Source organism: Sus scrofa, chromosome 13 (genome assembly GCF_000003025.6).
Source record: "Sus scrofa isolate TJ Tabasco breed Duroc chromosome 13, Sscrofa11.1, whole genome shotgun sequence".
NCBI classification, from domain to species: Eukaryota; Metazoa; Chordata; class Mammalia; order Artiodactyla; family Suidae; genus Sus; species Sus scrofa.
Window position 1 is genome coordinate 26274328 of NC_010455.5, and position 24657 is coordinate 26298984.

The following is a 24657-nucleotide window of genomic DNA, read 5'->3' on the forward strand; positions in this document are numbered from 1 at the left end:
CTAGGGTTTTTTTTTTTTTTTCATTTATAATGATTTTTATTTTTTCCATCACAGCTGGTTTACAGTGTCCTGTCAATTTTCTACTGTACAGCAAGGTGACCCAGTTACACATACATGTGTACATTCTTTTTTCTCACATATCATGCTCCATCATAAGTGACTAGATGCAGTTCCCAGTGCTTATACAGCAGGATCACATTGCTCATCCATTCTAGAGGCAATAGTTTGCATCTATTAACCCCAAATTCCCAATCCATCCCACTTCCTCCCCCTCCCCCTCGGCAACCACAAGTCTGTTCTCCATGTCCATGATTTTCTTTTCTGTGCAAAGGTTCATTTGTGCCATATATTAGATTCCAGATATAAGTGATATCATATGGTATTTGTCTTTTTCTGACTTCACTTAGTATGAGTCTCTAGTTCCATTGATGTTGCTGCAAATGGCATTATTTTGTTATTTTTTATGGCTGAGTAGTATTCCACTATGTATGTATTACCACTTCTCAATCCAGTCATCTGTCGATGGACATTTAGGTTGTTTCCATATCTTGGCTATTATGAAAAGAGCTGCAATGAACATGCGGATGCATGTGTCTTTTTCAAGGGAAGTTTTGTCTGGATATATGCCCAAGAGTGGGATTGCTGTGTCACATGGTAGTTCTATGTATAGTTTTCTAAAGTACCTCCATACTGTTTTCCACAGCGTTTGTACCAGTTTACATTCCCACCAACACTGCAGGAGGGTTTGAAGGGTCTAGGTTTAAAGTGGTGGTAACAGGGAAAGGAAAAGAACAAATCTGAGTGATAAAGGACTCTGCTTATGAAAACTGGCAGGACTTGGTGACTGGTTTAATAGTAATACGTGAACAGGAGGAAGGAAAGACACTTCTAAGAGTTTGAGTTCAGGTTCAGTGGGAGATGGAGATCTCTGACAAATGGGTAAGTGAGGAGGGAACACCAGTGCAGAAGACAGTAAATATGGCTGATGGTTTTTTGTTTCTTTGTTTTTTGTCTTTTGGGGCCGCACCCATGGCATGTGGAGGTTTCCAGGCTAGGGGTCCAATCAGGACCGTAGCCTCCAGCCTATGCCAAGAGCCACAGTATGGGTCTGAGCCCCGCCTTTGACCTACACCATAGCTTATGGCAACACCGCATCCTTAACCCACTGAGCCATGACAGGAACTCCTGGCTGAGTTTAATAACAGGGTGTTAGCTGAAAGGCATGATGGTATTTCTACCTCATTGTAAAATTTTATTCACTCTGTGACACTTTAGAGTTACCCTGGGGACAGAAAAAAAACTAAAACCAGTGTTATACGGAGGGCATCTGTTCTTGGCTTCCTCTGAGAGGACCAACAGAACACTGGTTGTTCTTCACTCTGGAACTATTTATCACTATAGAATTTAGGAGAAATTTTCCGAACTTTTGTCTTGCTAAAAACAAATATTTTTGCCTCATTTCAGTGACTTACCTAGGAATAAAGCCAGGATGCTGGAGTAGTATGGACTCTTCCATGAAATTATAGCAGGTTAAATCATTCACTAAGAAAGTAGCAATCCAGTTAAGGCTGGTGCATGGTTTCCTTTCTCAGATTTTCTGTTCGATGGAAGAGCTTTCATATAGAATAAGTAGGTAAATAATAGTTGGCAAATATCTGACACCTGAGAACTTAAAAATACCTTAATGTTCATTCAGCTTTGTTCTGGCTTTTGTTTCAATGGGCTGTAGATTTATTGGGGGATAGAACCTAAATTTCAAGTTCTTGCAGCTCTGAGCAGCATTTCCTCATCTGTGAGGCAAGAGTCATGGCCTACATGACCACTCCTCTACTCCAGAATTCTGACTCAGTGATAGAGAAGCAGAGTGTATTTAGGGATTTACCTAAGTGTGGAAGTCAAATTCCAACTCCTACCACCAGATGTCACTGTTGCTCATTAACTAGAAACAAGTTGGTAACTTTTCTGGGGACAGCAGCATCCTAAATATCAAACACCAGAATTTACTCATTCTAATTAATTCTATAAACACTTATTGAACATTTGTTTGAGCTAGGAACTGATATTATGTGTTTGGGATTGAAAAAAAAAATCAATCATGCCCTCAGACTAGTAGAGAGGCATGGAAGCAACCATACACCAATGCTCCAATAACATGTAACAGTAAGCCAAGACATCTAAGTTACAACATCACTCAGGGATATCTTCAGCCCTGGTTAGGTCTCCCAGCCTGCTCCTATACCTAATATTCATCATGATTTTTTTAGATCACTCATTTAATGCCAGACTTCCCTGCTAGGCTGCAGGTAGAGAGGAAGGCTGACACACCTCTTGTGCTGCCACATTCCCAAACAACCCAGTAATAAATGGTAACAGTAATCATTCAGAGTTTATTAGATAGGTGCTATGCTAAGTCCTGTGCATTCACCATTGCATTTAATCTTTCCAACAACCCTAGGCCACTGCTATTGTCTCCTCTTTTATAGATGAGGAAACATGGCAACTCAGCTAGTGACAGAACCTTGAGTCCAAGTCTGATTCAATTAAAGAAATAGTAACTTCCAGAGTTCGGGTGTGATGCAGCAGAAACAAATCCAAGTAGAAACCATGAGGTTGCGGGTTCGATCCCTGGCCTCACTCAGTGGTAAGGATCTGGAGTTGTGGTGAGCTGTGGTGCAGGTTGCAGATGTGGCTCAGATCTGGCGTTGTAGTGGTTGTGATGTAGGCTGGCGGCTACAGCTCTGATCAGACGCCTACGCCTGGGAAACCTCCATTATACAGCAGGTGTGGCCCTAAAAAGACCAAAAAAAAAAAAAAAAAGTTAATTTCCATAATCTCATGCCAGCCCATACACCCACCCTAATTTACCATTTTTCAGGCAAGCAACCTTACTCATTTTCTCCCCATCACCTAATGCTCACTGTAATCTCAAATTTCACTGTTCTTCCATCCCCTAGCTGTCTAGACCAATTTCTCTCAAATTAGTATTCATTTATGAGAAAAATTTTCTTAAAACTATTCCCCAGCTTTTTCTTCTACAGAAGACTTATCCTTTGTGACAGAAGTTTAAGACTGCCTGTAAGCATCTCCTAGAGGCTAGGAAGAGTTCCTAGGAATAGCGTATATTTTTAAAGCACTTTTCCCACAGACCCAAAAAAGCTATATAGGACTGTAGGAACTACCTAGTTCCATCTTTTTTTTTTTTTTTTTTTTTGCTTTTCAGGGCCACACCTGTGGCATATGGAACTTCCTAGGCTAGGGGTCAAACTGGAGCTACTGCTGCCAGCCTAAACCACAGCTACATGGGATCTGAGCCATGTCTGTGACCTATACTACACTACACTCACATTTCTAACTAGGATAAGATTAAGAAAGCCCTGATTTGGTCCAGGTTATACAGTCAGCAGAGTGGTGAGTCAAGAGCATGATGTACTCTCTTGCCTAAGTATATAATTTATAACTGTTGCCACTGTACCACTGATTTCAAATGCCAACATTTCAAGTCTCTTAACACCTCTTGTCATCTGCCCCTTGACTACCCAGGTTCTAGTCCCAAACCTATAACCTTCTCTAGCTATGTGACTTTGGGTTAACTATTTAAACCATTCATACCTCAGTTTCCTCCTCTGAAATGAGGATCTTAGTTCCTACTTTTTAGGGCTGTCAGGAAACTTAAATGACATTATACATGAAAAGTGCTAAGAGCAGAGTGTGGCACAGAGTAAATGCTCAATAAATATTACCTATTATTCCAATTTGGTAAAAACCCTTTAACCATGGCTACTACGAAAGGCACAAAATATTCTCTTTTCTTGGAAGCACTTGTGCTACTATGAAGAGTGATTTTTCACCCCAAAATTGAAATAAATACAAGACATTTGGTGTGTTCGCTTATTTTATTAACACTACATTTACCATGTTATCACCATGGAATGTAAATTCAGGTTAGACAAGAGAATTTCACAGGTGCAACAAAGCATTCTGTGGTCTACCAAAGTTTGGGTATAATGTCTGACCAAACAAGCCTGCTCATAAACCAATCACTTCCATTATAGGCAATTTATTTAGTTTAACATTTATGATTCTTACAGAGAAAATAAACTTACTGCACACGTTTAAAAAGAATTTTTCATTTACTTTTGCATTAGCACTTAAAATTATTTCTATTTCGAGATGACATTTAAATATTCTAACAGCAGCAAAACATAACTCTGCAATTATGAAAGAGCTAAATGGGGATCCATAATTAAATTATTCTCATGTTTACAAGTATGATTCTGAAATAGGTACTACTTCTACGTTGCTGTTACCAACTTTTTATATTTGGTTTAAAAACACACCAAACATACTATCAGTTGTAGAAGGCTTATAATATTATACTGCATGCACTATTCTGAAAGGGCTCCTCAAGAGCCAATCAGCCCTTTAAAACTGAATACTCAGTCCACAGGGCAAAGAGTTAAATTAACTGGAGTAAACAGGATTTCTACATTACATCAAAAGCATGTGAGCAGCAGCTAGGAGTATTTCAGGATTGGCAAGTTGTCTTCTTTAGAACTAATTGCAACAGAAAAGTTTAGGAAGGTCGACATTTTACCACTACCAAATGCATTTAAAGGTGACCTGCTTCTTTTGTGCTAATGTGACTCCCCTGAATAACCTAGCTACTTAACTGGTCACCAGTAACTTGGTTACCAGGCAAATCAAGCCAAGAAAGAAAACCAGTATTCAAATTACTGCGTTAATGTCTGACCCATTTAATTTATTCTCAGTATAAACATATAACCTCAATATGAGATGTCTAACTAAGACAAGCACCACCAAGACAGCATCTCTTCTTCTAAGGTTTAGGTTTTGCCCAGAATTCTCGATACATGGAGTAACCCATACCTAAAGAAAAAGAGTGGTAGTTAAGCATTTAAATATTTTCTTCAATATTAAGAAAATTAAAAACAGCTCATAAAGTATCTAAAAGTAGTACTCTTGCTAGCAGACAATATTTACAAGAGGAACAAGACCCTAGGCTGCTTACACTCTTGTCTTCTTAAACAATTCAAATTTCTAAAATTCTTTTAACATAGTTTTCCAAGTAGCTCAAGACTAGTATGACTAGCTGAGGCTGTTAAAATAAAATCGATATTTATCTGGCAACTTTAAAGAGTCACTCCTGCCATACAATACCAAATAAAGTCAAAGAATCATAAAACCAACAGAAGCATGTAATATCTTTTCCACTTCAAAAACTCAGTAGAATCGTAGTCTTGGTCTTTCCCAGATAATGAATATTACTACCAAGGTAACAGACACTTCAAAGGTTAGCTATTATAATTTCAAAGGAATTATGAACTCAGTGATGGCCAGGAGTGTCTTCTCTTTCTTTAAAATCTTAGTAAGATTACCATAGACAGTACAACTGTGTCACTATTTCAATTACTTTTATCTTTTTTAAAATTATCTTTTATTATTTATTGCATGAAAATGAATATAACTGACATTTGCAAACAGCTTTAAGGTGAGCTAAAACAATCTACATTGTTTTATTTACAAAGAAATCCATTAATAAGGAACCACAAATTTGAAAATGTCCTATAGGAACCTACCAAGAGTCATTGCTCCCACAACAAAGCCTTGGGCTGCCACACGCATGTGGATCAGATGAACAGACATTTTAGTATTTCCTCTGCTCTTCAATTTATATAATCCATATGCAACGATTGCAGCAAAACCTGCCATTCCTATAAAACAAATAGCCACAAGTCATGTCAAGTGCATGAGGGCCGAGAAGCAAGATGATTTTACCACTAATCAATGATTTTTATAAAGATGCTTTGAGTATCACTTAGCTAACATACAAATTGAGTTTTCTACTTTCCTGTCTCAGACCCAAAAATCCCTAATTGGTAGCAAACAGTAACAGATCCAGAAAGTTAAGATCCAGATCTTTAAAATGTTAGCTTGTGGAGCCAGGAGATAAATTTCTTGACAGGAGTGCCAGGAGAACTCTTCCTCTCTGTCCTACCTCCACCCCTGAAGGGATCAGTTACCTCAGCAGAGACTGTAATAAACCATAACTGTAAGCCTAACAATTTTTTGGGGGTCCTGTGAGTCCTTCCAGAAAATCATTTTGAGTCTGAGGGTGGCCTTGGGGTCCCAACACACAGGATAATTTTTTTTTCTTTTTTAGGGCCACACATACGGCATAGGGAAGTTCCCAGGCTAGTGGTCAAATTGGAGCTGCAGCTGCCGGCCTATGCCACAGCCACAGCAATGCCAGATCTGAGCTGTGTCTGCAACCTACGCCACAGCTAGTGGCAACACCAGATGGATCCTTAACCCACTCTGTGAGGCCAGGGGTCAGACCCACACTCTCATGGATACTAGTTGGGTTCTTAAATGCTTTCAGGAAATGCTTGAAGAACGAGTTGACTATAATTCTATTGTCAACAAGAGACTGATTATTAGACTGTCCAAGTCAAACTTACCAATGGGGACAAATGGTGCCTCTTTTGCTTTTCGGATAAGTTTAGATCCCTGATCCTCATCATATGAAGAAAGAGACACATCTGTGTCAGTTGACATAGTGATTGAAGAATCTTCCTAAAAGAGAATGTTCATGAGGTTCTGCAATTAAAAACATTTCTTCTTTTATTTAAAAAAATTTTTATTTCCATTATCACAGGGACCAAAGGCACCATTCTCCCAATTTAGTCATTTTCCTTTACACAGGAAGCTCATTAGCATTTCATCACAAGGAAGTAATAACATTCAATTTCACCTTGGTCACAGTAACTATGTACACACTTCCTTCCCATTGAGCTGATCTGAACAGCCTGTCAACTTCACCCTTAGATAAAATAAGGCAATCACACATAGTATAGAATTGACACTCGTGTCAATTATAATAAACTCATAAGTCCGCTACCCATCCAACTATTCAAAATCTTACCTTAGCCTTTGTTTTTGTTGTTGTTGTTGTTATTGTTTTGCCTTTTCTAGGGCCACTCCCATGGCATATGGAGGTTCCCAGGCTAGGGGTCGAATCTAAGCTGTAGCTACCGGCCTACACCAGAGTCACAGCAACACGGGATCCAAGCCGTATCTGCAACCTACACCACAGCTCACGGCAACGCTGGATCCTTAACCCACTGAGCAAGGCCAGGGATCGAACCCGCAACCTCATGGTTCCTAGTCAGATTCGTTAACCACTGTGCCATGATGGGAACTCCAGCCTTTGGGTTTTTCATGGGCATCATACTCCCTTTGATAATAAAAGCCCTCATTCAACACTTTGGTATTCAAGGGGTGTTGGTAGTAAAGGTCCTCAAAGAAAATCCAACTCCAGAGCCGGGGGGCTTAGAGCTTAGTTTGTAAAGTGAAATCATCTCTGCAAGCTCCCAACCCTACCGGAAGAGTCCAATTTGTCATCTGACAAAGAAAACCTTAATCCAGAAGAGCTGTCCAGTACCACACAGCGGAATAGGAGAAAACTCAGATGAGAACTAGACTTTCTCTTCTTCTGTCTCTCTCCCATTGATACTAGAGTTGGATTCATTTCTGCTGAGCCACGTCGGGAACCCCCAGACTTTCTCTTCTTTTTTTGTGCTCCATTACTGCTAATTGAATAAAGCTCTATGTTCTGAGCTTTTATTATATACAAGGTTCAACAAGTTCAAGATTTAGGAAGATCACTATGTATTTGAAGAGATAAAATATAAACACTGAAATAACAATTCATAAACTAGATTAAAAGGAGCGACACACAGCAGAGTGAGGTCACTTGCCAATAACATAACAGACAATGACAACTGAGTTAGAGTGTGATATCTTTTAGCTAAAGTAGGTTTGGGAAGTTTCATAGAGACATGAGATTGGCCCCCAAGAAACTGCATAAATGAAGAAGATGTAGAGATTAAAATTTGTATTTATTTTAAGCCAAGATATTTGTTAATTTCTTTCATAACTATTCATAAATTTCTTAAAGGCAAAGCTCTCAAAAACTCTTGGTTACATAGTCCCATGGGAGTCCATACTTTCTCTATAAAACATTTTTATGAATACGTTTAACTGTTTCTCTTGCTAGAATCCCTGATCTAGCTCCATTGCTTAGCACAGTGCTTTGCTTGCACTAAGTATACCAGAAAATGTTTGTTGAATAATTTTAAAAGTAGTACTTTTCAACAGTTAAAATTATTCTCAGGTAATTTATTTTGGAATATTTGGTGAAAACAGTAACAATTATACAGATTTGTAGTTTAATTAGTAAGAAAAATGCCAAGCTGGAGTTCCCATTGTGGCTCAGCAGTAATGATCCCAACTAGTATCCATAAGGATGTGGGTTCGATCCTGGCCTCACTCAGTGGGTTAAAAATCTGGCATTGGAGTTACTGTCGTGGCTCAGTGGTTAAGGAATCTGACTAGGAACCATGAGGTTTAGGGTTTGATTCCTGGCCTTGCTCAGTGGGTTAAGGATCCGGTGTTGCCGTGAGCTGTGGTGTAGGTTGCAGACGTGGCTGGATCCCGCATTGCTGTGGCTCTGGCGTAGGCTGGTGGCTACTGCTCTGATTAGACCCCCAGCCTGGGAACCTCCAAGTGCCACGGGAGCGGCCCTAGAAAAGGCAAAAAGACCAAAAAAAAAAAAAAAAAAAACAATAACCTGAGTAGATATTGGACCCTTGCAGCCAGAAACCAAAGCATTATATATCACAATCCAATTTTAAAAACTAACACCTTTTTTGCAGATATAAAGGCATATTTTCTTCCTTTGCTTTAATTATTCCTAAACTACAATGTCATTTAGGAACTGTCTTTAAAGTTGGTAGCTTTTCTTTAATTTCTCACATCTGGATCACTATAATTGTCCGACAGGTTAATGAAGAAAAGTCTCTTCCCCATCCCCCTTTCAGAAGGGAGGAGGATAGCCATCTACTGTATGTATATAAAAGAACAAAAGAAAATCTGTGGATCTCCATTCCTCACCTATGATAGACTCTGAAGTTCGTTTGAGTAGGACTTTTGATGTGGCTTTTGGAAAGTGGTCCCTGGAGTAAGAATCAGGGTGAACCATGTGGTCATTTACGCTTTAAATAATTAATGATAATCTATGATTCAGAACACCTTGTATATACATTTCAGGATGAAATTACTAAAAAGGAATATTAAAAATTCAACACATGGAGTTCCCGTTGTGGCACAGCAGAAACAAATCCGACTAGGAACTGTGAGGTTGCAGGTTTGATCCCTGGCCTTGCTCAATGGGCTAAGGATCTGGTGTTGCCATGAGCTATGGTGTAGGTCAAAGATGCTGCCCGGATGTGCTGTTGATGCTGCTGTGGCTGTGGTGTAGGTCAGTAGCTGTAGCTCCGATACAACCCCTAGCCTGGGAACCTCCATATGCCACAAGTGTGGCCCTAAAAAAAAGGCAAAAAAAAAAAAAAAAAAAAAAAAAAAAAACACCCAACCAACACACCATACATTTGTTATTCTATACTTCAAATTATATTTAATATGATCTTAAAAATTCTAACAGTATTTATCTATATACTTCCCAAATATAGGATTTTGACAATTCTCTTCCTAACTACCACCTACTAGTTTCTCAAGTTTCATGATTTACATTCACCTAAATCGAGAATGGTTAACTTTTTTTTTTTTTTTGCTTTTTAAGGCCACACCTGCAGAATATGGAGGTTCCCCACTGGGGGTTGAATTGCAGCTATGGCTGCTGGCCTATACCATAGCCACAGCAACGCCAGATCCTTAACCCACTGAGTGAGGACAGGGATTGAACCTGCAACCTCATGGTTTCTGCTGCGCCATGATGGGAACTCCAGAATGGTTAACTTTTAACGTATCAGGGTCAATAACTACAAATCATAGAACTTTAGAGTAATAATCCAGGTGATTAATCCATGCCAACGGCCTTATTTTACAGGTGAAGAAAGGGTTATGTGAACTGCTCAACAGTAATACATCTCTCGAAAAGTAGGATTAGAACCCAGCTCTCCTGATATGCAGTCCAGGGTTCTTTTATTGACAACGTATCAACAAATCCTCAGCCTTAAAATACTGGCATATATATATTTATTTATTTATTTACTTATTTATTTATTTTTTGTCTTTTTGCCATTTCTTGGGCCGCTCCCACGGCATATGGAGGTTCCCAGGCTAGGGGTCCATTCGGAGCTGTAGCCGTTGCCTATGCCACAGCAACGCGGGATCAGAGCCACGTCTGCAACCTACACCACAGCTCACGGCAGTGCCGGATCCTTAACCCACTGAGCAAGGCCAGGGATCGAACCCGCAACCTCATGGTTCTTAGTCGGATTCGTTAACCACTGAGCCATGACAGGAACTCCAGCTGGTATATATTTAATCTTAAAACATTAAAATCCATTCCTTTATAGAAGCCCCCACTTTTCTTTGACTTGTAAATATGTCAGTCATGCCTAAAATTGGATGGAACTTTCTTCCCTGTGACTTAACTCAGGTAACAATTTCAATTGTGATTTCAAGATTTTTTTTCACTAGCACCACTTCTAGATTTCCCTTTATTATTGTTTTCTCATTCACCCACAGCAGCTGACCCAGATCTCTGTCAGAAAGCTAGCTGAACAGGTACAAAAAGAGGCACCAATAACTAGATACTCAAAGCCAGCATGGAAAACACGAATTAGTCTGTAAACTTATTACTTATTAAGTATTACTTATAACTAAATGCATTACTTATTTCTAAATGCATGGGAACCTAAAACAGACACCTTTAGGAAGGTGAGCTGCCCGGCATCAGGAGATCTGATTTAACAGCTTAAAAGATCTTCACAACCTGTCATTTTGGTCACAAGAATTAGTACAACGGTGGTTTCAAATTCTGATTTTGCATTAGTCACCTGTCAGCTTATTTAAAATGGCTGCAAAGGCCCCACCCTGGAGATTCTGATTCAGATGGTCTGGGGGCAGAGTACAAGTAATCTATTTTAAGAGGGCCCCTTCAAGTTATTCTCATGCACAGGGAAATAAGAGAACCCCTGGTACACAGAACTCAAACACAATTGTCATGCTGGGGCCTAGTACCACTTCAGTCCGTCAAAACTTTTCATCCAAAGCTGCTGAGAGTGCCTGAGCACTTCCGGAAGCATACCTTCCGCAGAAATTCAACCGAAGAGGAAACAGCTGCTTCTAGCATCGGTAACATAAAAAAAGACAGGTGAATAAACCGCCGAATAATTTTGGCTGTTCCCAGTTGTAATCCTGTGCTAAATTTTGTAATCTCTAATTTGGCAGGCTTACTTTCAGGAAGAAATGTAAATCCCGCCACAGATGCTCTCAATATAAGCCCTGGGCCTTACTTTCTTGCAGCAGGAGAGGGTCGCCAGGGTAGGAGGGAACACGAGAGATGAGGGAGAAGAGAAAGTCGAAAACGGGAAGGTCTTGTGCTTTTCGCCCTCCCCTCAACCCTTCAAACCTCCTTCCCATCCCTTCCTGTGACCTTGTCAGGACTCCATGCGGGAGCGCTCTTCCTCTCAATCCCTCCTCACCCCCGCTCTCAGGGCTACCCGCTCCCCACAGTCGGCCCCAGCCCACTTCCTCCCCAGCCCCATCCGTGAGCTTCTCAGACTTTGCTCCATCCTCCGTGTGCCCTCATCCGACAGAGCGTCAGGCCTTGTCTTTGGACCCCAAGCCCTCACTGAACCGCGAGGTCGGGCCTGAGCCCAGCCAACTAGACATTGCACCCTTCATCCCGGGAATCACCCCCTATTCCCAGTCCCACGATACTCAAGGTGCTCTTAGCTCAGCCCAGTGCGGCCTCACTTCTTCCCGTCCTACGGCCTGACGTTTCCCGCTTCCAATAACCCCGCAAACTTCACTTACCGACTACAACAAGACCTCACAAACGCCAAACTGCTTTTGGTCCTACGCCTGTCTGGCCGGCTTCTCACCATCCCGCCCACGGCCGGCCTCAGCCAATCAGAAATCGGCACCCGGCACGCAGAGGCGGGGCGAGTGGGTGCGTGCTTGTGCGTGGTGGGTGCGGCCGCCCGGAGCCGGGCTTGGATTGGCTGAGACGAAGCGTATGGGCCATGGTTTCGCGGCCAGAGCTCTCACTTGGGGAGCGCGTCAGAGGTTAGAGTTCGGTGGCCGGGGGTTAGGCCGAGGAAGGTCAAGGGCTCATGGCCTCCGGCGGGGCAGTACTTGAGATTACCCTTGCCCTTTTCCCCTCGGGCCGCGGTGGGGGCTAGCACCTCGAACGCTGTATCCCGAGCGCCTGCTGGGTGGGGCTGGTTATGAGGGGGTTCAACCCGGGTCCACCCGACGCTGCGAGTGAGATGGGAGCCCATATCTGCCCTTGGTGCTGGGGTAGCTAGGTCTACTCCCAAGCCTGGCAGTCATTCTCCGGGAACGTGCGTTGTGGAGCTCGGGTCATGGCGCTTACACTCTAGTGGGAGGTGGCCATTAATTGCATGCACAGGATCGCTGGAGCTGTGACCTCACCCAGACCGGGGTGGCTTAACCTAAGGAAGGAAGTGTCAGAGGCCCTTTGTAAGAATAAACTTCTGGGGCAGTGCCCCTAATTTGATCGTAGAGTAATTAGTAACTGACGATTTGGTGCAAAGTTTCAAGCACTGTATGTACCATGGGGACTATATCTGTGACCAAATTAGAATCTCTGAACCAAACCAGGTGGACTGCCAAGTGCTCTGTCCTACAGGTAGGAGCTCGGTGTCATGTGTGCAGAATTTTGAAAATCTTTTGTCTCATAATTGAGTTAAGGCACATGTAGGAAGCTTTCATACCGTGTATGATAATTTAGAAATTCCATACCTTGGTTGTGTGGTGTGCTTTTGGCTCCTTGAGGGCACTTATTTTGTCTAGTTCATGCTGTTATCTACTTGAACACAGATCACTTAGGGCCTTAGTATTGTTTTTGTTTTTTTGGCTTTTTAGCATCACACTTGTGGTATATGGAGGTTCCCGGGCTAGGGGTCCAGTCAGAGCTACAGCTGCTGACCTGAGACACAGCCACGGCAACATCAGATCCAGGCAGCGTCTTCGATCTACACCACAGTTCACAATGAGGCCAGATCCTTAACCACTGAGTGAGGCCAGAGATGGAACCTGCAACCTCATGGTTCCTAGTCAGATTCCTTTCCACTGTGCCACGAGGGGAACTCCAGGACCTTAGTGTTGTTAAATGAAGAAAGGACTTAACCCAGTAGTGTAGGAGAAAATGTCCTGATAAAAATGCAGAAAGGAGAGACTCCGGCCATGATGACTAAGCAAAGTCTAGCCGTCTGCCCCTAACCACCCTTCCCCACACATCTGCTTCTGTAAACTTGTTTCTGCATCTACTACCTTGCCTGACGTCACTCCGGTCCCACTAGATAAGCATGGACCCGGAAGAGGTAGCCCATAAAAGCCTTATGAAACTCAGACTCCGGAGAGCGATCTCCTCTGAGTCCGCCAGCGTAATAAACCTGAGTTCTCCAGCTCTCCAAGTGCTTGCTTGGTTTCTCGCCGGGTAAAAGAGCTGATACACTGCAGCCACAGAGCTGCTGGAGCTGGTACACTAAAGCCACAGGGCTGTTGCCAGAGCCGATACGCTGCGATGCAGGGCCGCTGGGCAGCTGCAGTAGCAGTAGCTGGAGAGCTTAAAAGATAAATGGGATGATTGGGGACACTCAGGGTAATTAAAAGAGCCTGATAGAGCATAACAGACAATACAGAGCAAATGTAAGAATCCAGTCATCTTTTCAGCATTAAGGAGATTCGCAAAAATGTTAAAACCATATCACTTTTCAATTTTTTTTCTTTTGGTAAGTACTTTTAATAAAAAGCGTATTTATTCTTAAAAGAGCATAACAAATTTGACTATGAAAGTAAAGCAGAAGTCACCAAGTCCTTTGATTCTGGAAATACAAAGACTAACAGCAGAGAGGTGACCACAGCATATCCATTCCTGAAGGAGATTTATACGAATCAAAATAATATTAGCTCACTTGCTAATTTTCAGAGAATGGGATTTGAAGTCAGGCAGACCAGTGCTAGTTCCATTTTGGCCACACATAAGCCATGACCTTAGGTTTAACTTCCTAACTTTGTAAAATGGGGATAACAGCTGTGGTAAATGAGGAATAGATATAGTGTGTTACTGTTACTTTAAAAATTCCATCAGCAATTACTGGGCATGTATATTGTGCCAGGTGTTGTACTGGACTCAGAAGTTGAATGCTCAGCCCTTTCCCTGAAATAATTTATAATTTGATTAGGTCAAAGGAATAAGCATGGAAGAACATCAAAAAGAGTCTGTGGTAAGTGCTGTGAACAGAAATCCAGGTAGATATAGTGAGTCAGTGGTTTCAAAGAAGGCTTTTTGGGACTGGGGCTTGAGTGAGTGGGCTTTGAAGGGTGACTAGCATGTAAATATATTGGGAGAATATTCCAGAAAAAGGGAACGGTGGGCAGAAGGTGGACCATGAGATTGTAACTGGCATGGAGGACAATGAGTGGGGAAAAGGCAGAAATTTATGACTAAAGCAGAGTCAGAGAAGAATGAAAAGAAGGCCTAGGCTACTCTGGGGAAGACCTTAAGTCTAAAGAACTTAGACAGTATTGTATTAGGTGACCCTTGAAGGTTTTTGGAGCAGGGTGTTGACAAGAGCTGACTGCATTTGAGGTACTTGGTAGTTAAACAGAATGACTTAAAAAGGACTATCTGGAGTTCCCGTCACAGCTCAGTGGTTAACGAATCCTACTGGGAACCATGAATTTTCGGGTTCGATGACCGGCCTTGCTCAGTGGGTTAAGGATCCAGCGTTGCCGTGAGCTGTGGTGTAGGTTGCAGACGCAGCTTGGATCCCCTCTTGCTGTGGCTCTGGTGTAGGCCGGTAGCTAAGCTCCAATTCAACCCCAGCCTGGGAACCTCCATATGCCGCGGGAGGGGCCCTAGAAAAGGCAAAAAGACCAAAAAAAAAAAAAAAAAATTTTAAATTAAAATAAAAAGGACTATCTGTTCTAAACGCTAAAGAGAAAACTTTGGCTTAGACCAGTGTTTTGTCTATGCCAAACTTAAAATGGAATTCAAATCCACTTAGTAAGAAATTTATTCATAGTGGCTATCCTAATAGAGTAATCCTTCGTTTTGCTCTATTTAACTCTCTTACAATTTCCGGTTTCAAACAGCTATGTGACTTGATTAAAACAATGTTAAAAATAAAAAAAAAAAAGGACTATCTGCAGTACTCAGCTAGAACTAAAGACTATTCAGGATATGGCTCGTTACATTCTTTGTATTGAGGCCATATCCTTGGTCTTAGTATATGGAAGGCTGCTACATGCCATAGTGTAAGCAGATATGGTAGGGGGGTCCCCGGAGAAAGAGAACTAGATATAGCTTTTTGACATAAGAGAAGCCATTTTAGGATTTAGCCATTTTGTAATCTAGACCTAGCCACAATGCTTGCCCTTGAACAGGTCTCAGTAAAAATGATCTCAAGGGAACAAAACAAAAGTTGCTAGTCAAGAGACATAGCAGTAACAAAGATAATAAATCAGTTGTGAAGACTCCCAGTTTTGTTTCAATGGTAAAGATTAGCCTGAAGCACGTTCTTGAGCAGTTTTACAGAATTTAACCCCCCCTCAAGCACTCAGCCACCAGATCAGTTGGAATCTAAGGATTGTGGGATGTTGACCTTTTGTGAACCTTGTAATGTCAATCAGCTAAATCTTGGACTCTGTCGACTTCTGCCCCAATTCCATGCTGAAGTCTCCTCTGCATGAATATGCATATCATGTCCAATCCCCTTCATAAATATGCAGGTTCCTTAGCTTACCCCAGTGTTGCTGTTCAGGGGAGACATTGCTTTAGGAAAGATCCCCAGTGTTCTTCTTACTTGCTGCAAGTAATAAATTCTTCCTTTTCCTGATACCTGGCTTGGTTGTATCTTTTGGCTCTACACTTACTAAGTTCCTAACCCAGTTTTCAGGTAATAGTAGTGTCATCCCTGTACCACCTTGACAAGGATAATCCATCCAGACCAGTCCACAGGGAGAACTGATGAGGGTCCAGGCCATTATAAGATCCCAGACTCTGTAAAATGTCCAAGACTGAACTGAATTATCTCTCTTCTTCCCCCTGATCTGGACACCCCTTCCTCATAAGCATTCATTTTCTCCTAAATTCCCTGACTTGATTGGTGGAACTGTTCTCTGTCTCATCAATGAAACATGAAACTCTTGTGCACATGTAGCCAGTGACATAACTGAATGACAAGGTGCCAGCCCTGTGAAGATCTTTGGCATAGATGAGACTGTGCCTTAGCTGTCACAGTACTGTGCTCTGACCATCCTGGCCCAGATTTGCCTGATTCCTATATGCAGTTATGTTGAGAGTCTTCTTTATGTAGGAGAGCATCGCACAGGAAATACATTTGCACCATATTAAGCTTGACTAAAATGGTTTTCACTGACAGTGTTTCCCAACAAATAGCTGTGACTTTTTACCAAAAAATGGATCTTGGGATGTACTACATCTCCTCAAAATTCTTTTTCTTCTTCTTAGTTATTTGGAGGGTGGAGTGGGTAGAGAGATGGGTAGGGGGATGGTAGACCCAGAAGGAACTTCTCTAACTTAGCTGAAGCCCTCCTGCCTCTCCCTTATTTTGGAAACAGTGGGATTGGGGATTAACAATAACAACACAGCCATCTCATCTTAAAATTTTATATAATTTTATAGCCCATATAATTTATTAAATATGTCTTTTAGTAGAGAATGAGTAGGCGATTTGGTCTTTTTAATATTCTGTTTTATGTGGTTTATATCCCTGACTTTAAAAATAAGAAAATTTCAGAGTTCCTGTTGTGGCTCAGTGGTTAACAAATCTGACTAAGAACCAGGAGGTTGCAGGTTTGATCCCTGGCCTTGCTCAGTGGGTTAAGGATCTGGCGTTGCCATGAGCTATGGTGTAGGTTACAGACTTGGCTCGGATCCCGCGTTGCTATGGATCTGGTGTAGACCGGTGGCTGCAGCTCTGATTAGACCTCTAGCCTGGGAACCTCCATATGCCTCGGGTGCAGTCTTAAAAAAGACAAAAAGACAGAAAAATAAAAAATAAAAATAAGAAAACTTGTAATCTTCTATAATCTATATAACTGAAAAGATTGACTTATTTTTACAACCTGTATCCATACAGGTAATTTGACTAGATTATGCCAAAACAGAATTGATCACTGGAAACAAAAGCTTTCTCTTTATCACAGGTGAACAACTCTTTCCACCAGAACGGACAGATGTGATTTTCTACCTGGGCTCCCCAGTGGGTTCCTGGTACTTAGTATGATGGAAAGTACCCCGTGGTTATGCATGAACAGAGGATTACAAGTACCTCCCAGTGGAAGCTCTGTTATGTTTTCACCCACAGCACCTGGTCACGTCCTGCACATTGTAAATACTGGTTGAATAACTCAAGACTCTTGGCAGAGGTGAGTAAGTGAGTTCACTGACACTGACTGTGTTTCAGCTGCTGGGGATGCAGTAGCTGGGCAGGGGCTGTAGGCTCCTGTGGCTTCTTAATTCTCTAGATCACCCACCATTCACAGTCTCCCTTTCAGAACCCTCCTCCATCCCCCCCACTGCCTTGGATACTGATTGCCTCTCTGCTTTCCCCACTCTCTCTCACCCACCTACGATTTAGGGCTATTTTCACAGCCTGCTAATTCTCTGAGGAAAGAGGTGCCTCTTCTGGGAGGCACTGCCACACTCAGTGGCACTGCAAATAGGTTTTTATTGCCTGATCTCCAGGCTCTCCAAGTCATTTTGTCTGCACACTGATTGCGAGGCACCATCTGTTTGTCTTGATGGTTTTAATGACTTGAGTGCTCATAAATGTAGCTGACATCTAAATTAGATCCCAATCTCAGTAACGCAGGATAATGGTCTCCTTTGCAAGAGATGGACAATTGCCTTTATAATTCAGAGAGGAAAATGGATTATGCAAACAGACACTTCACCCAAATTGCAGGCCCTGAATTACTCTCCCTATGCTGATGCTTTTGCTCAGGGGCAGAAAACTGCCTGCCCTGTTTCAGGAAAAACTGGAAAGGAAAGATGATCTGCCTGACCCAAGTTCACTCGGTGAATCAGCAGACAGGTGCTAGCCTTCAAAGCCTTTCTGCTTTCTGAGAGTCAGAAGAGTTTTTGAGAATGAAGAATATTAAAATACCTGTAGGAAAAGTGAGCTTGTAACCTTGGTCTGCTGCCTCGTGCTATGTGGCTGATTGGGGGTAATTAGGCGGTGAGACAGCTGAGTGTGAAGTATACTGCATAGACTGTGATTTCTCTAGAAACTGGGCTGGTGCTTAAGGGCAGTTCACCAACAGTTTTAAAAGACATAGGACCACTTCTGGCTAATTTGTTCTTTCAGTTAGCTGGGGTCTGGAATCCTTGTGATCCATGGGCTATAGTGGGTAAGTGTCCCTGGCCTCCCTCTTAGCCATAGGTATCTTATATCAGAAGCAAGCAGAACCAATGCACCACCTAGGTAGCCTGCTGACAGCCCCAGTACACACTCAGCACCTCCCATTCCCTTGGCACGTTGCTGTGTACCTGACATATTCAAGTGTCTGATCATTAAAGCAGCTCAGTCATAATATTAGCCCCATTTTACATGAGGAAACTGAGGTTCATCATGGTTAAGTAACTTGCTTACATTTCCACAAAAGCAGAGGCAGGATTTTTTTTTTTTTTTTTTTTTTTTTTTTTTTTTTTTGTCTTTTGTCCTTTTAGGGCCACACCCGAGCCATGTGGAAGTTCCCAGGCCAGGGATCGAACCCGCAAGTTCATGGTTCCTAGTTGGATTCGTTTCCGCTGCACCACAACGGAAACCCCTGAATCCAGTCATATTTAGCTCACGTTCTTTCCAGAAGGTTGCATTGCCTCTGTGTGCTCTCTTTTTCCTGCCTGTGCCTGGTCTCTTTCGTACCTTCTATTTCCCCCTGTTAGAATTCTTACCAATCACAGCTTTTGTTTTGAGATACATATGAGTATACATAGATATGTATATGTATGTATATATTCACAAACATGTTATTTATAGATAGACATAGACAAATAAAATGAGGAAAAATAATCTCCTCAAATGTTAATGGTGGTTCTGTCTGAATAGCAGAATAATAATTTGTGATTGTCATTTTTTCTTTGCTTTTCTGTATCAACTAAATTTATATTATTATAAGAAAACAATTTAAAAATTTTTCATATCCTCTTAAATTCATATGCTACTACCTTTGTGAATAAAGTCTTTCCTGCTCTTCAAGCTTTTTCCTGTAAAACATACTCCTTTTCCCTAGCACGTTGTATTTTCTTGGGTCATTTCTAGCATTTTGCTTTGTATTCTGTGTAGCCTCGGATTCCTAAGGCCCACACTCAAAATCACAGTGAGATACCACTTTACACCCATTGGGATAGCTATAGAGAAAAAGATGGACAGAGTTCCCATCGCGGCTCAGTGGTTAACAAATCTGACTAGGAACCATGAGGTTGCAGGTTCGATCCCTGGCCTTGCTCAGTGGGTTAAGGATCCGGCGTTGCCATGAGCTGTGGTGTGGGTTGCAGACGCGGCTCGGATCCTGAGTTGCTGTGGCTGTGGCATAGGCCAGCGGCTACAGCTCCGATTAGACCCCTAGCCTGGGAACCTCCATGTGCCACAGGAGCGGCCCTAGAAAACCAAAAGAAAAAAGAAAAAGAAAAAGATGGACAATAACATGTGTTGGAAAGGATGTGGAGAATGTGAAACCCTCATACAGTGCAGATGGGAATGTAAAATGATACCATTCCTTTGACAAAAATCTTAATAATTCATTAAAAAGTTAAACATCAAAGTTACCATATGGGAGTTCCCCCATGGCTCAGTGGAAATGAATCTGACTAGTATCCATGAGGATGCAGGTTCAATCACTGGCCTCACTCTGTGCATTAAGGATCCAGTGTTGCTGTGAGCTGTGGTGTAGGTCACAGACATGGCTTGGATCTGGTGTTGCTGTGGCTGTGGTGTAGGCCAGCAGCTACAGTTCTGATTCCACCTCTAGCCTGGGAACCTCCATATGCTGCAGGAGTTACCCTATGATCCACCTAGGTATATACCCAAGAACATTGAATCATGTGTCCACAAAATTTTCCATGAAGTAGAATATTATTTAGCCATCAAAAGGGAATGGAACACCTATACCTGCTGCAACATGGATGAACCTTCAAAGCACTGTGCTACGTGAAGGAAGTCAGGTACAAAAGTCCACATGTGATATTATTCTCTGATGCTAATAATGTTGAGTATCTTCTTAGTTGCTTAGTGGCCATTTAATATTTCTTTGGAAAAATGTCTATTCCAGTTTATTGCATGCTTTTATCATGATAGAGTATTGAAGATTGTCAAATGCATCCACTGAGATGATCATGTGGTTTTTGTCCTTTATTCTAGTAATATGGTGTATTGCAGTGGTTGATTTTTTTTAATGTGTTGGCCCAACCTTGTGTGCCTGGAAAAAAATTCTGATTTGATCATGGTGTATAGTCTTTTTATTTATTTATTTATTGTATTTTTGATTTGTATAGCTTTTTTTTAATATATGTTGCATTTGGTTTGCTAATATTTTGTTGAATTTTGTGTGTGTGTGTGCGCCTCCGTGTCTGTGTCTGTGTAACTTTGCCCATAAGGGATATTGGTCTGCAGTTTTCTTTTCTTGCAATGTCTCTGTTGGATTTGGGTTTCAGAGTAATAAGTAATAATGACCTCATAGAAAGTGTTAGAAAGTGTTCCTTCCTTTTTTTTTTTTTTTTGGAAGATTTTGAGAAGATTGGTGGTAGTTCTTTATTTTATTTATTTATTTATTTTTGCACTTTTCAGGGCCACACTCGTGGCATATGGAGTCCAGACCAGGGGTCCAGTCGGAGCTACAGCTGCTGGGCTACACCATAGCCACAGCAACATCAGATCTGAGCCATGTCTGTGACCTACACCACAGCTCATGGCCACGCCAGATCCTTAATTCACTGAGTGAGGCCAGGGATCAGACCCACAACCTCATGGTTCCTAGTCATAATCATTTCCACTGCACCACCATGACAGGAACTCTGGTGGTAGTTCTTTCAATGTTTGGTAGAGGTCACCAGTGAAGCCATCTGGTCCTGGGCTTCTCTTTGTGGGAAGTTTTCTGATTACTAACTCAATCCTTTTATTGCAGGTCTATCCAGATTTTTTATTTTTTCCTAAGTCTGTTTTGATGGTTTGTCTATTTCTAGAAAATTTTCCATTTCTCCTAAATTATCTAATTTGTTGGCAAACAGTTGTTCACAGTATTTCCTTATAATCCTTTTTATTTTTTAAAATTTATTCCTGATTTTAGTAATTTGAGTCTTCTCCCTTTTTTCCTAGTCAGTACAGCTAAAAGTTTATCAGTTTTGTTTTGCCTTTTAAAACAATATAACCTCATGAGAAACCTTTAACACAGGATTTAACCCAGTGCCAAGACAAGGGCTCCAGGAGTTGGGCTTGTCCACTTTGTCTCTCTCCATGCACAGGAAGGAGACTTGTAGAATTGCTGGAACAACCATCAGGACTCCTGATTCCTGCCATCTATGTGTAGGGTCCTCTGGTAGCTGATCACCCAGCCTCTGAATGGACATGCTCACCCACAGGGAGAAGCCCAAACACTCCCCAACTCAGGACCCGATAATGGTTGTTCGCCAACCTCAGGCGAGGGGAACAGAATTGCTCTTTAGCTACCATACACCCTTCAATCCTCCCCATAAAAGAAACCATAAGCCTGGAAGAATGTGTAAAGTCAACAAGGAAGGGAAAGAGCTCGAGTCATAGGCTTTAATCACAGTGGGATAAGTCCCTGGATACTTCTATTACTTTTTTTTTTTTTTTTTTTGTCTTTTTTAGGGCCGCACCCACGGCATATGGAGGTTCCCAGGCTAGGGGTCTAATTGGAGCTGTAGCCACCAGCCTATACCACAGCCATAGCAACACCAGATCCGAGCCACCTCTGCAACCTTTACCTCAGCTCACGGCAACACCAGATCCTTAACCCACTGAGCGAGGCCAGGGATTGAACCCGCAAACTTATGGTTTCTAGTTGGATTCGTTTCCGCTGTGCCACCATAGGAACTCCCAACATTTTGACGTCAGGTAGGGAAAGTCAGACCAAGTTCATCCTGAGAAGGTGCACTTCTGAGGGAACCAAAATGAGTTATTTTCTGAGGCCTATTATACTCCTAGAGCCTACCTATATGTGAATGTTCTGGGAAGGTCTGAGGGTATGAGATTTTTTTTCTTCATTTTTTAAAGTTTTATTGCCACCTGGTTGATATACAGTGTTGTAATAATTTCTGTTATCCAGCAAAGTGATTCACCTACTTGTACACTCATCTGTTAGGTTTGCCTAGGGAGGAACATGCAAGGCCAAGTTAGTATAAAGCAAAAGGGATTTATTAAGGCATCACAGGGGTGCGGGCTGATCTCAAGATCGTGCCAGCCCTGACTGTGAGGAGGTGCTAAGCTTATAAAGGAACTGTGGTGGGAATCTGTGGCTGGAGTTCATGGCAGAAACCTGTGGCAGGAATGATGAAGGAGGAGGGGAAGGTCAAGGGAGGGGTAGGTGGTCGAGTCTCAGGACAGAGGGCATTTAATCCTTGTATGGATAATCTATGCTCCACATTCCAGGGAAGGGTATAGCTCTTGTGCTGGGCTGTACCCATGTCCACAGCAGGTCTCCAAGGTGAACAGCCACTTTGGGGAGAGGTGGGATCTGTCTCCATCCTCCAGGGAACCTATCAACATCCATTCTCTTTCAGATTCTTTTCTGACATAAATTGTCACAGAACCTTGGGCAGAGTTCTCTGTGCTATGCAGCAGACTGAGGGGATGAGATTTGAAGAGGTGAATTCATCCCACCTGCAAGTTAGATATTTTATTCGTCTAATTCAGGATAAAGATTGCTGATTTCTGGGGCTAATCAGGGTATTTCTGGGGGTTTCTTTTTAGGAATACTATGTGATGAAGAAGCTTTTCAAAGCCAAAAATAAACTTTTTTTTCTAGAAACCTCTGAAAATAGAATTTTATTAGAAAGTGAAATTATTGGAGTTTCCTTTGTGGTGCAGTGGAAATGAATCTGACTAGGAACTATGAGGTTGTGGGTTTGATCCCTGGCCTTGCTCAGTGGGTTAAGGATCCAGTGTTGCCATGAGCTGTGGTGTAGGTTGCAGACATGTCTTGGATTCCATGTTGCTGTGGCTCTGGCGTAGGCCAGCAGCTGTAGCTCCAATTCTACCCCTAGCCTGGGAACCTCCATATGCCGTGGGTGCGAAAAATAAATAAATAAAGAAAGAAAAGAAAATGAAATTATTTTTTAAAGTACTTATAATTCTGGTGGTGCACTTTAAATAAAGCAGGAGGATAATACAAGGGCTTCCCCATAGTTGTATATAACAGTTGACTAAATAAGTAATGTCTTTATTACAGTCTGCCTGGTCACATTTATTGAAAGCCAAGCAGAACCCTCCTGGGAGAGGGGAACATCAAGCCACCTGATACTGGAGAATTAGAGAAGGGAACGAGCAGGTCTGGTGGATAACAGACTCTAGCAGAATGGAAGAATGGGTGAGCTGTGGATGGAGGAAAGAGATGAGGGTTGGTGAGAGGACCACAGAGCTTGGATGTGTAAGACACACAATTTGATTAATGCAAAGTACCTAGATGGCTGTAAACCTTGGCTTTGGTAGAGACAAGCCACAGGAAAATTGCCGTTGCTGTGTCTATAGCTGTGTCAGGACTCTTACAGCTTTTGAACAAGATTCGCTCACTAGATGCAAATAAATCATCCACGAGACTCTGTGCTCTAGGCCACAGCTCCTATTGAGTTAATGACTAAGGCAGTTTATGCATGGTTTATCAGAAATTCTCTCTTTCCAGGAAGTCAGGGGAGAAGATGGGAGTGGTGGGCCAGGAATAATGGGCCAGTCTGGGTGGACCAGGGTGAGTCATCTGCGCCAATTCCAATACCGGGAGATTAGCCAAGGTCTTTTCCCTCTGCCTTTGTCCTCTTCACCTTTTCCCCTAATCCTGGCTCTGTCAGCTCTTACTTATATCCTTTGACTTTGCTGAAAGGGCCCAGGAGGTGGAGCAGCTCCAGCTTTACAGAGAGGGACTCTGTGGCCCAAAGAGGCTTTTTTCCTACAATATAGCAGTTTCAGAGTTGGGACCAGAAAGGCCTCTTGACCAGCCCCTTGCACACTCTCCTTTGTCACGTGGCTTTCCTCTTTGCATTGTCTCCTCATTGTGCCAACTGAGAGGCAGAAGGAACACGGAACATGGCAGAAACTTGGAGTGGTTACCCCTCAACTCTAAAGGGCCCTAGGGAACATACAGAGAGGCAAGCGGAGTTTGGGGGCTGAGGTCCATCTTCCATGACCCTTCTGCAATGTAGTCCCTACAAGTGACAACAACTTGGTTTAAAATTTTGTGTGTAATTCCTCTATGTTTAACAATGTAATGTAGTCAACAAGATATGGAGCACCAAAACTCTAAGAACAGCAGAAGGTAGAATGAAAAAATGCGAGCCTTGGTGGTCCCACTGTGGTGCAACGGGATGGGCGGCTTCTCTGAAGC

The 24657-nt window shown here is 42.2% G+C and overlaps 2 protein-coding genes across 9 annotated transcripts in view; one reads left to right on the plus strand and one right to left on the minus strand.

Annotated features, from left to right (window-relative positions):
* On the minus strand, positions 3875 to 12007 carry HIGD1A (HIG1 hypoxia inducible domain family member 1A). Of its 8 annotated transcripts, none has more exons than XR_002338240.1 (7): positions 11866 to 11925; positions 11284 to 11345; positions 11135 to 11172; positions 8974 to 9035; positions 6480 to 6594; positions 5598 to 5732; positions 3875 to 4887 (listed from the first exon to the last, which is right to left on the minus strand). XR_002338240.1 is itself a non-coding variant. In XM_005669425.3 (5 exons), the coding sequence occupies exons 3-5, from the start codon at positions 6574 to 6576 to the stop codon at positions 4838 to 4840; spliced, it is 282 nt and encodes a 93-aa protein (XP_005669482.1). In that variant the 5' UTR covers positions 6577 to 6594; positions 8974 to 9035; positions 11866 to 11945; the 3' UTR covers positions 3875 to 4837. The 8 variants fall into 8 exon arrangements, 3 of the variants coding, with proteins under 3 accessions (XP_005669482.1, XP_003132188.1, XP_020927372.1); XR_002338239.1 differs by lacking the exon at positions 11866 to 11925 and adding an exon at positions 11770 to 11784; XR_002338241.1 differs by lacking the exon at positions 11135 to 11172 and having other exon boundaries at positions 11770 to 11875.
* Positions 17256 to 24657, plus strand: part of ACKR2 (atypical chemokine receptor 2) — a 37924-nt gene continuing 30522 nt past the window's right edge. Inside the window, exon 1 of the mRNA XM_021068500.1 lies at positions 17256 to 17472. The gene's annotated coding sequence lies outside the window, so the exon portion shown is untranslated. The remainder of the gene's footprint in view (positions 17473 to 24657) is intronic.

Excerpts from the sequence above, each read along its gene's own strand:
- HIGD1A (XM_003132140.6), bottom strand. The coding sequence starts at position 6,576 with ATGTCAACTGACACAGATGTGTCTCTTTCTTCATATGATGAGGATCAG. Across the intron at positions 5,733-6,479 it reads GGCACCATTTGTCCCCATTG|GAATGGCAGGTTTTGCTGCA; the intron begins GTAAGTTTGACT and ends TTTGTTTTATAG. Across the intron at positions 4,888-5,597 it reads TGTGGGAGCAATGACTCTTG|GTATGGGTTACTCCATGTAT; the intron begins GTAGGTTCCTAT and ends CTTTTTCTTTAG.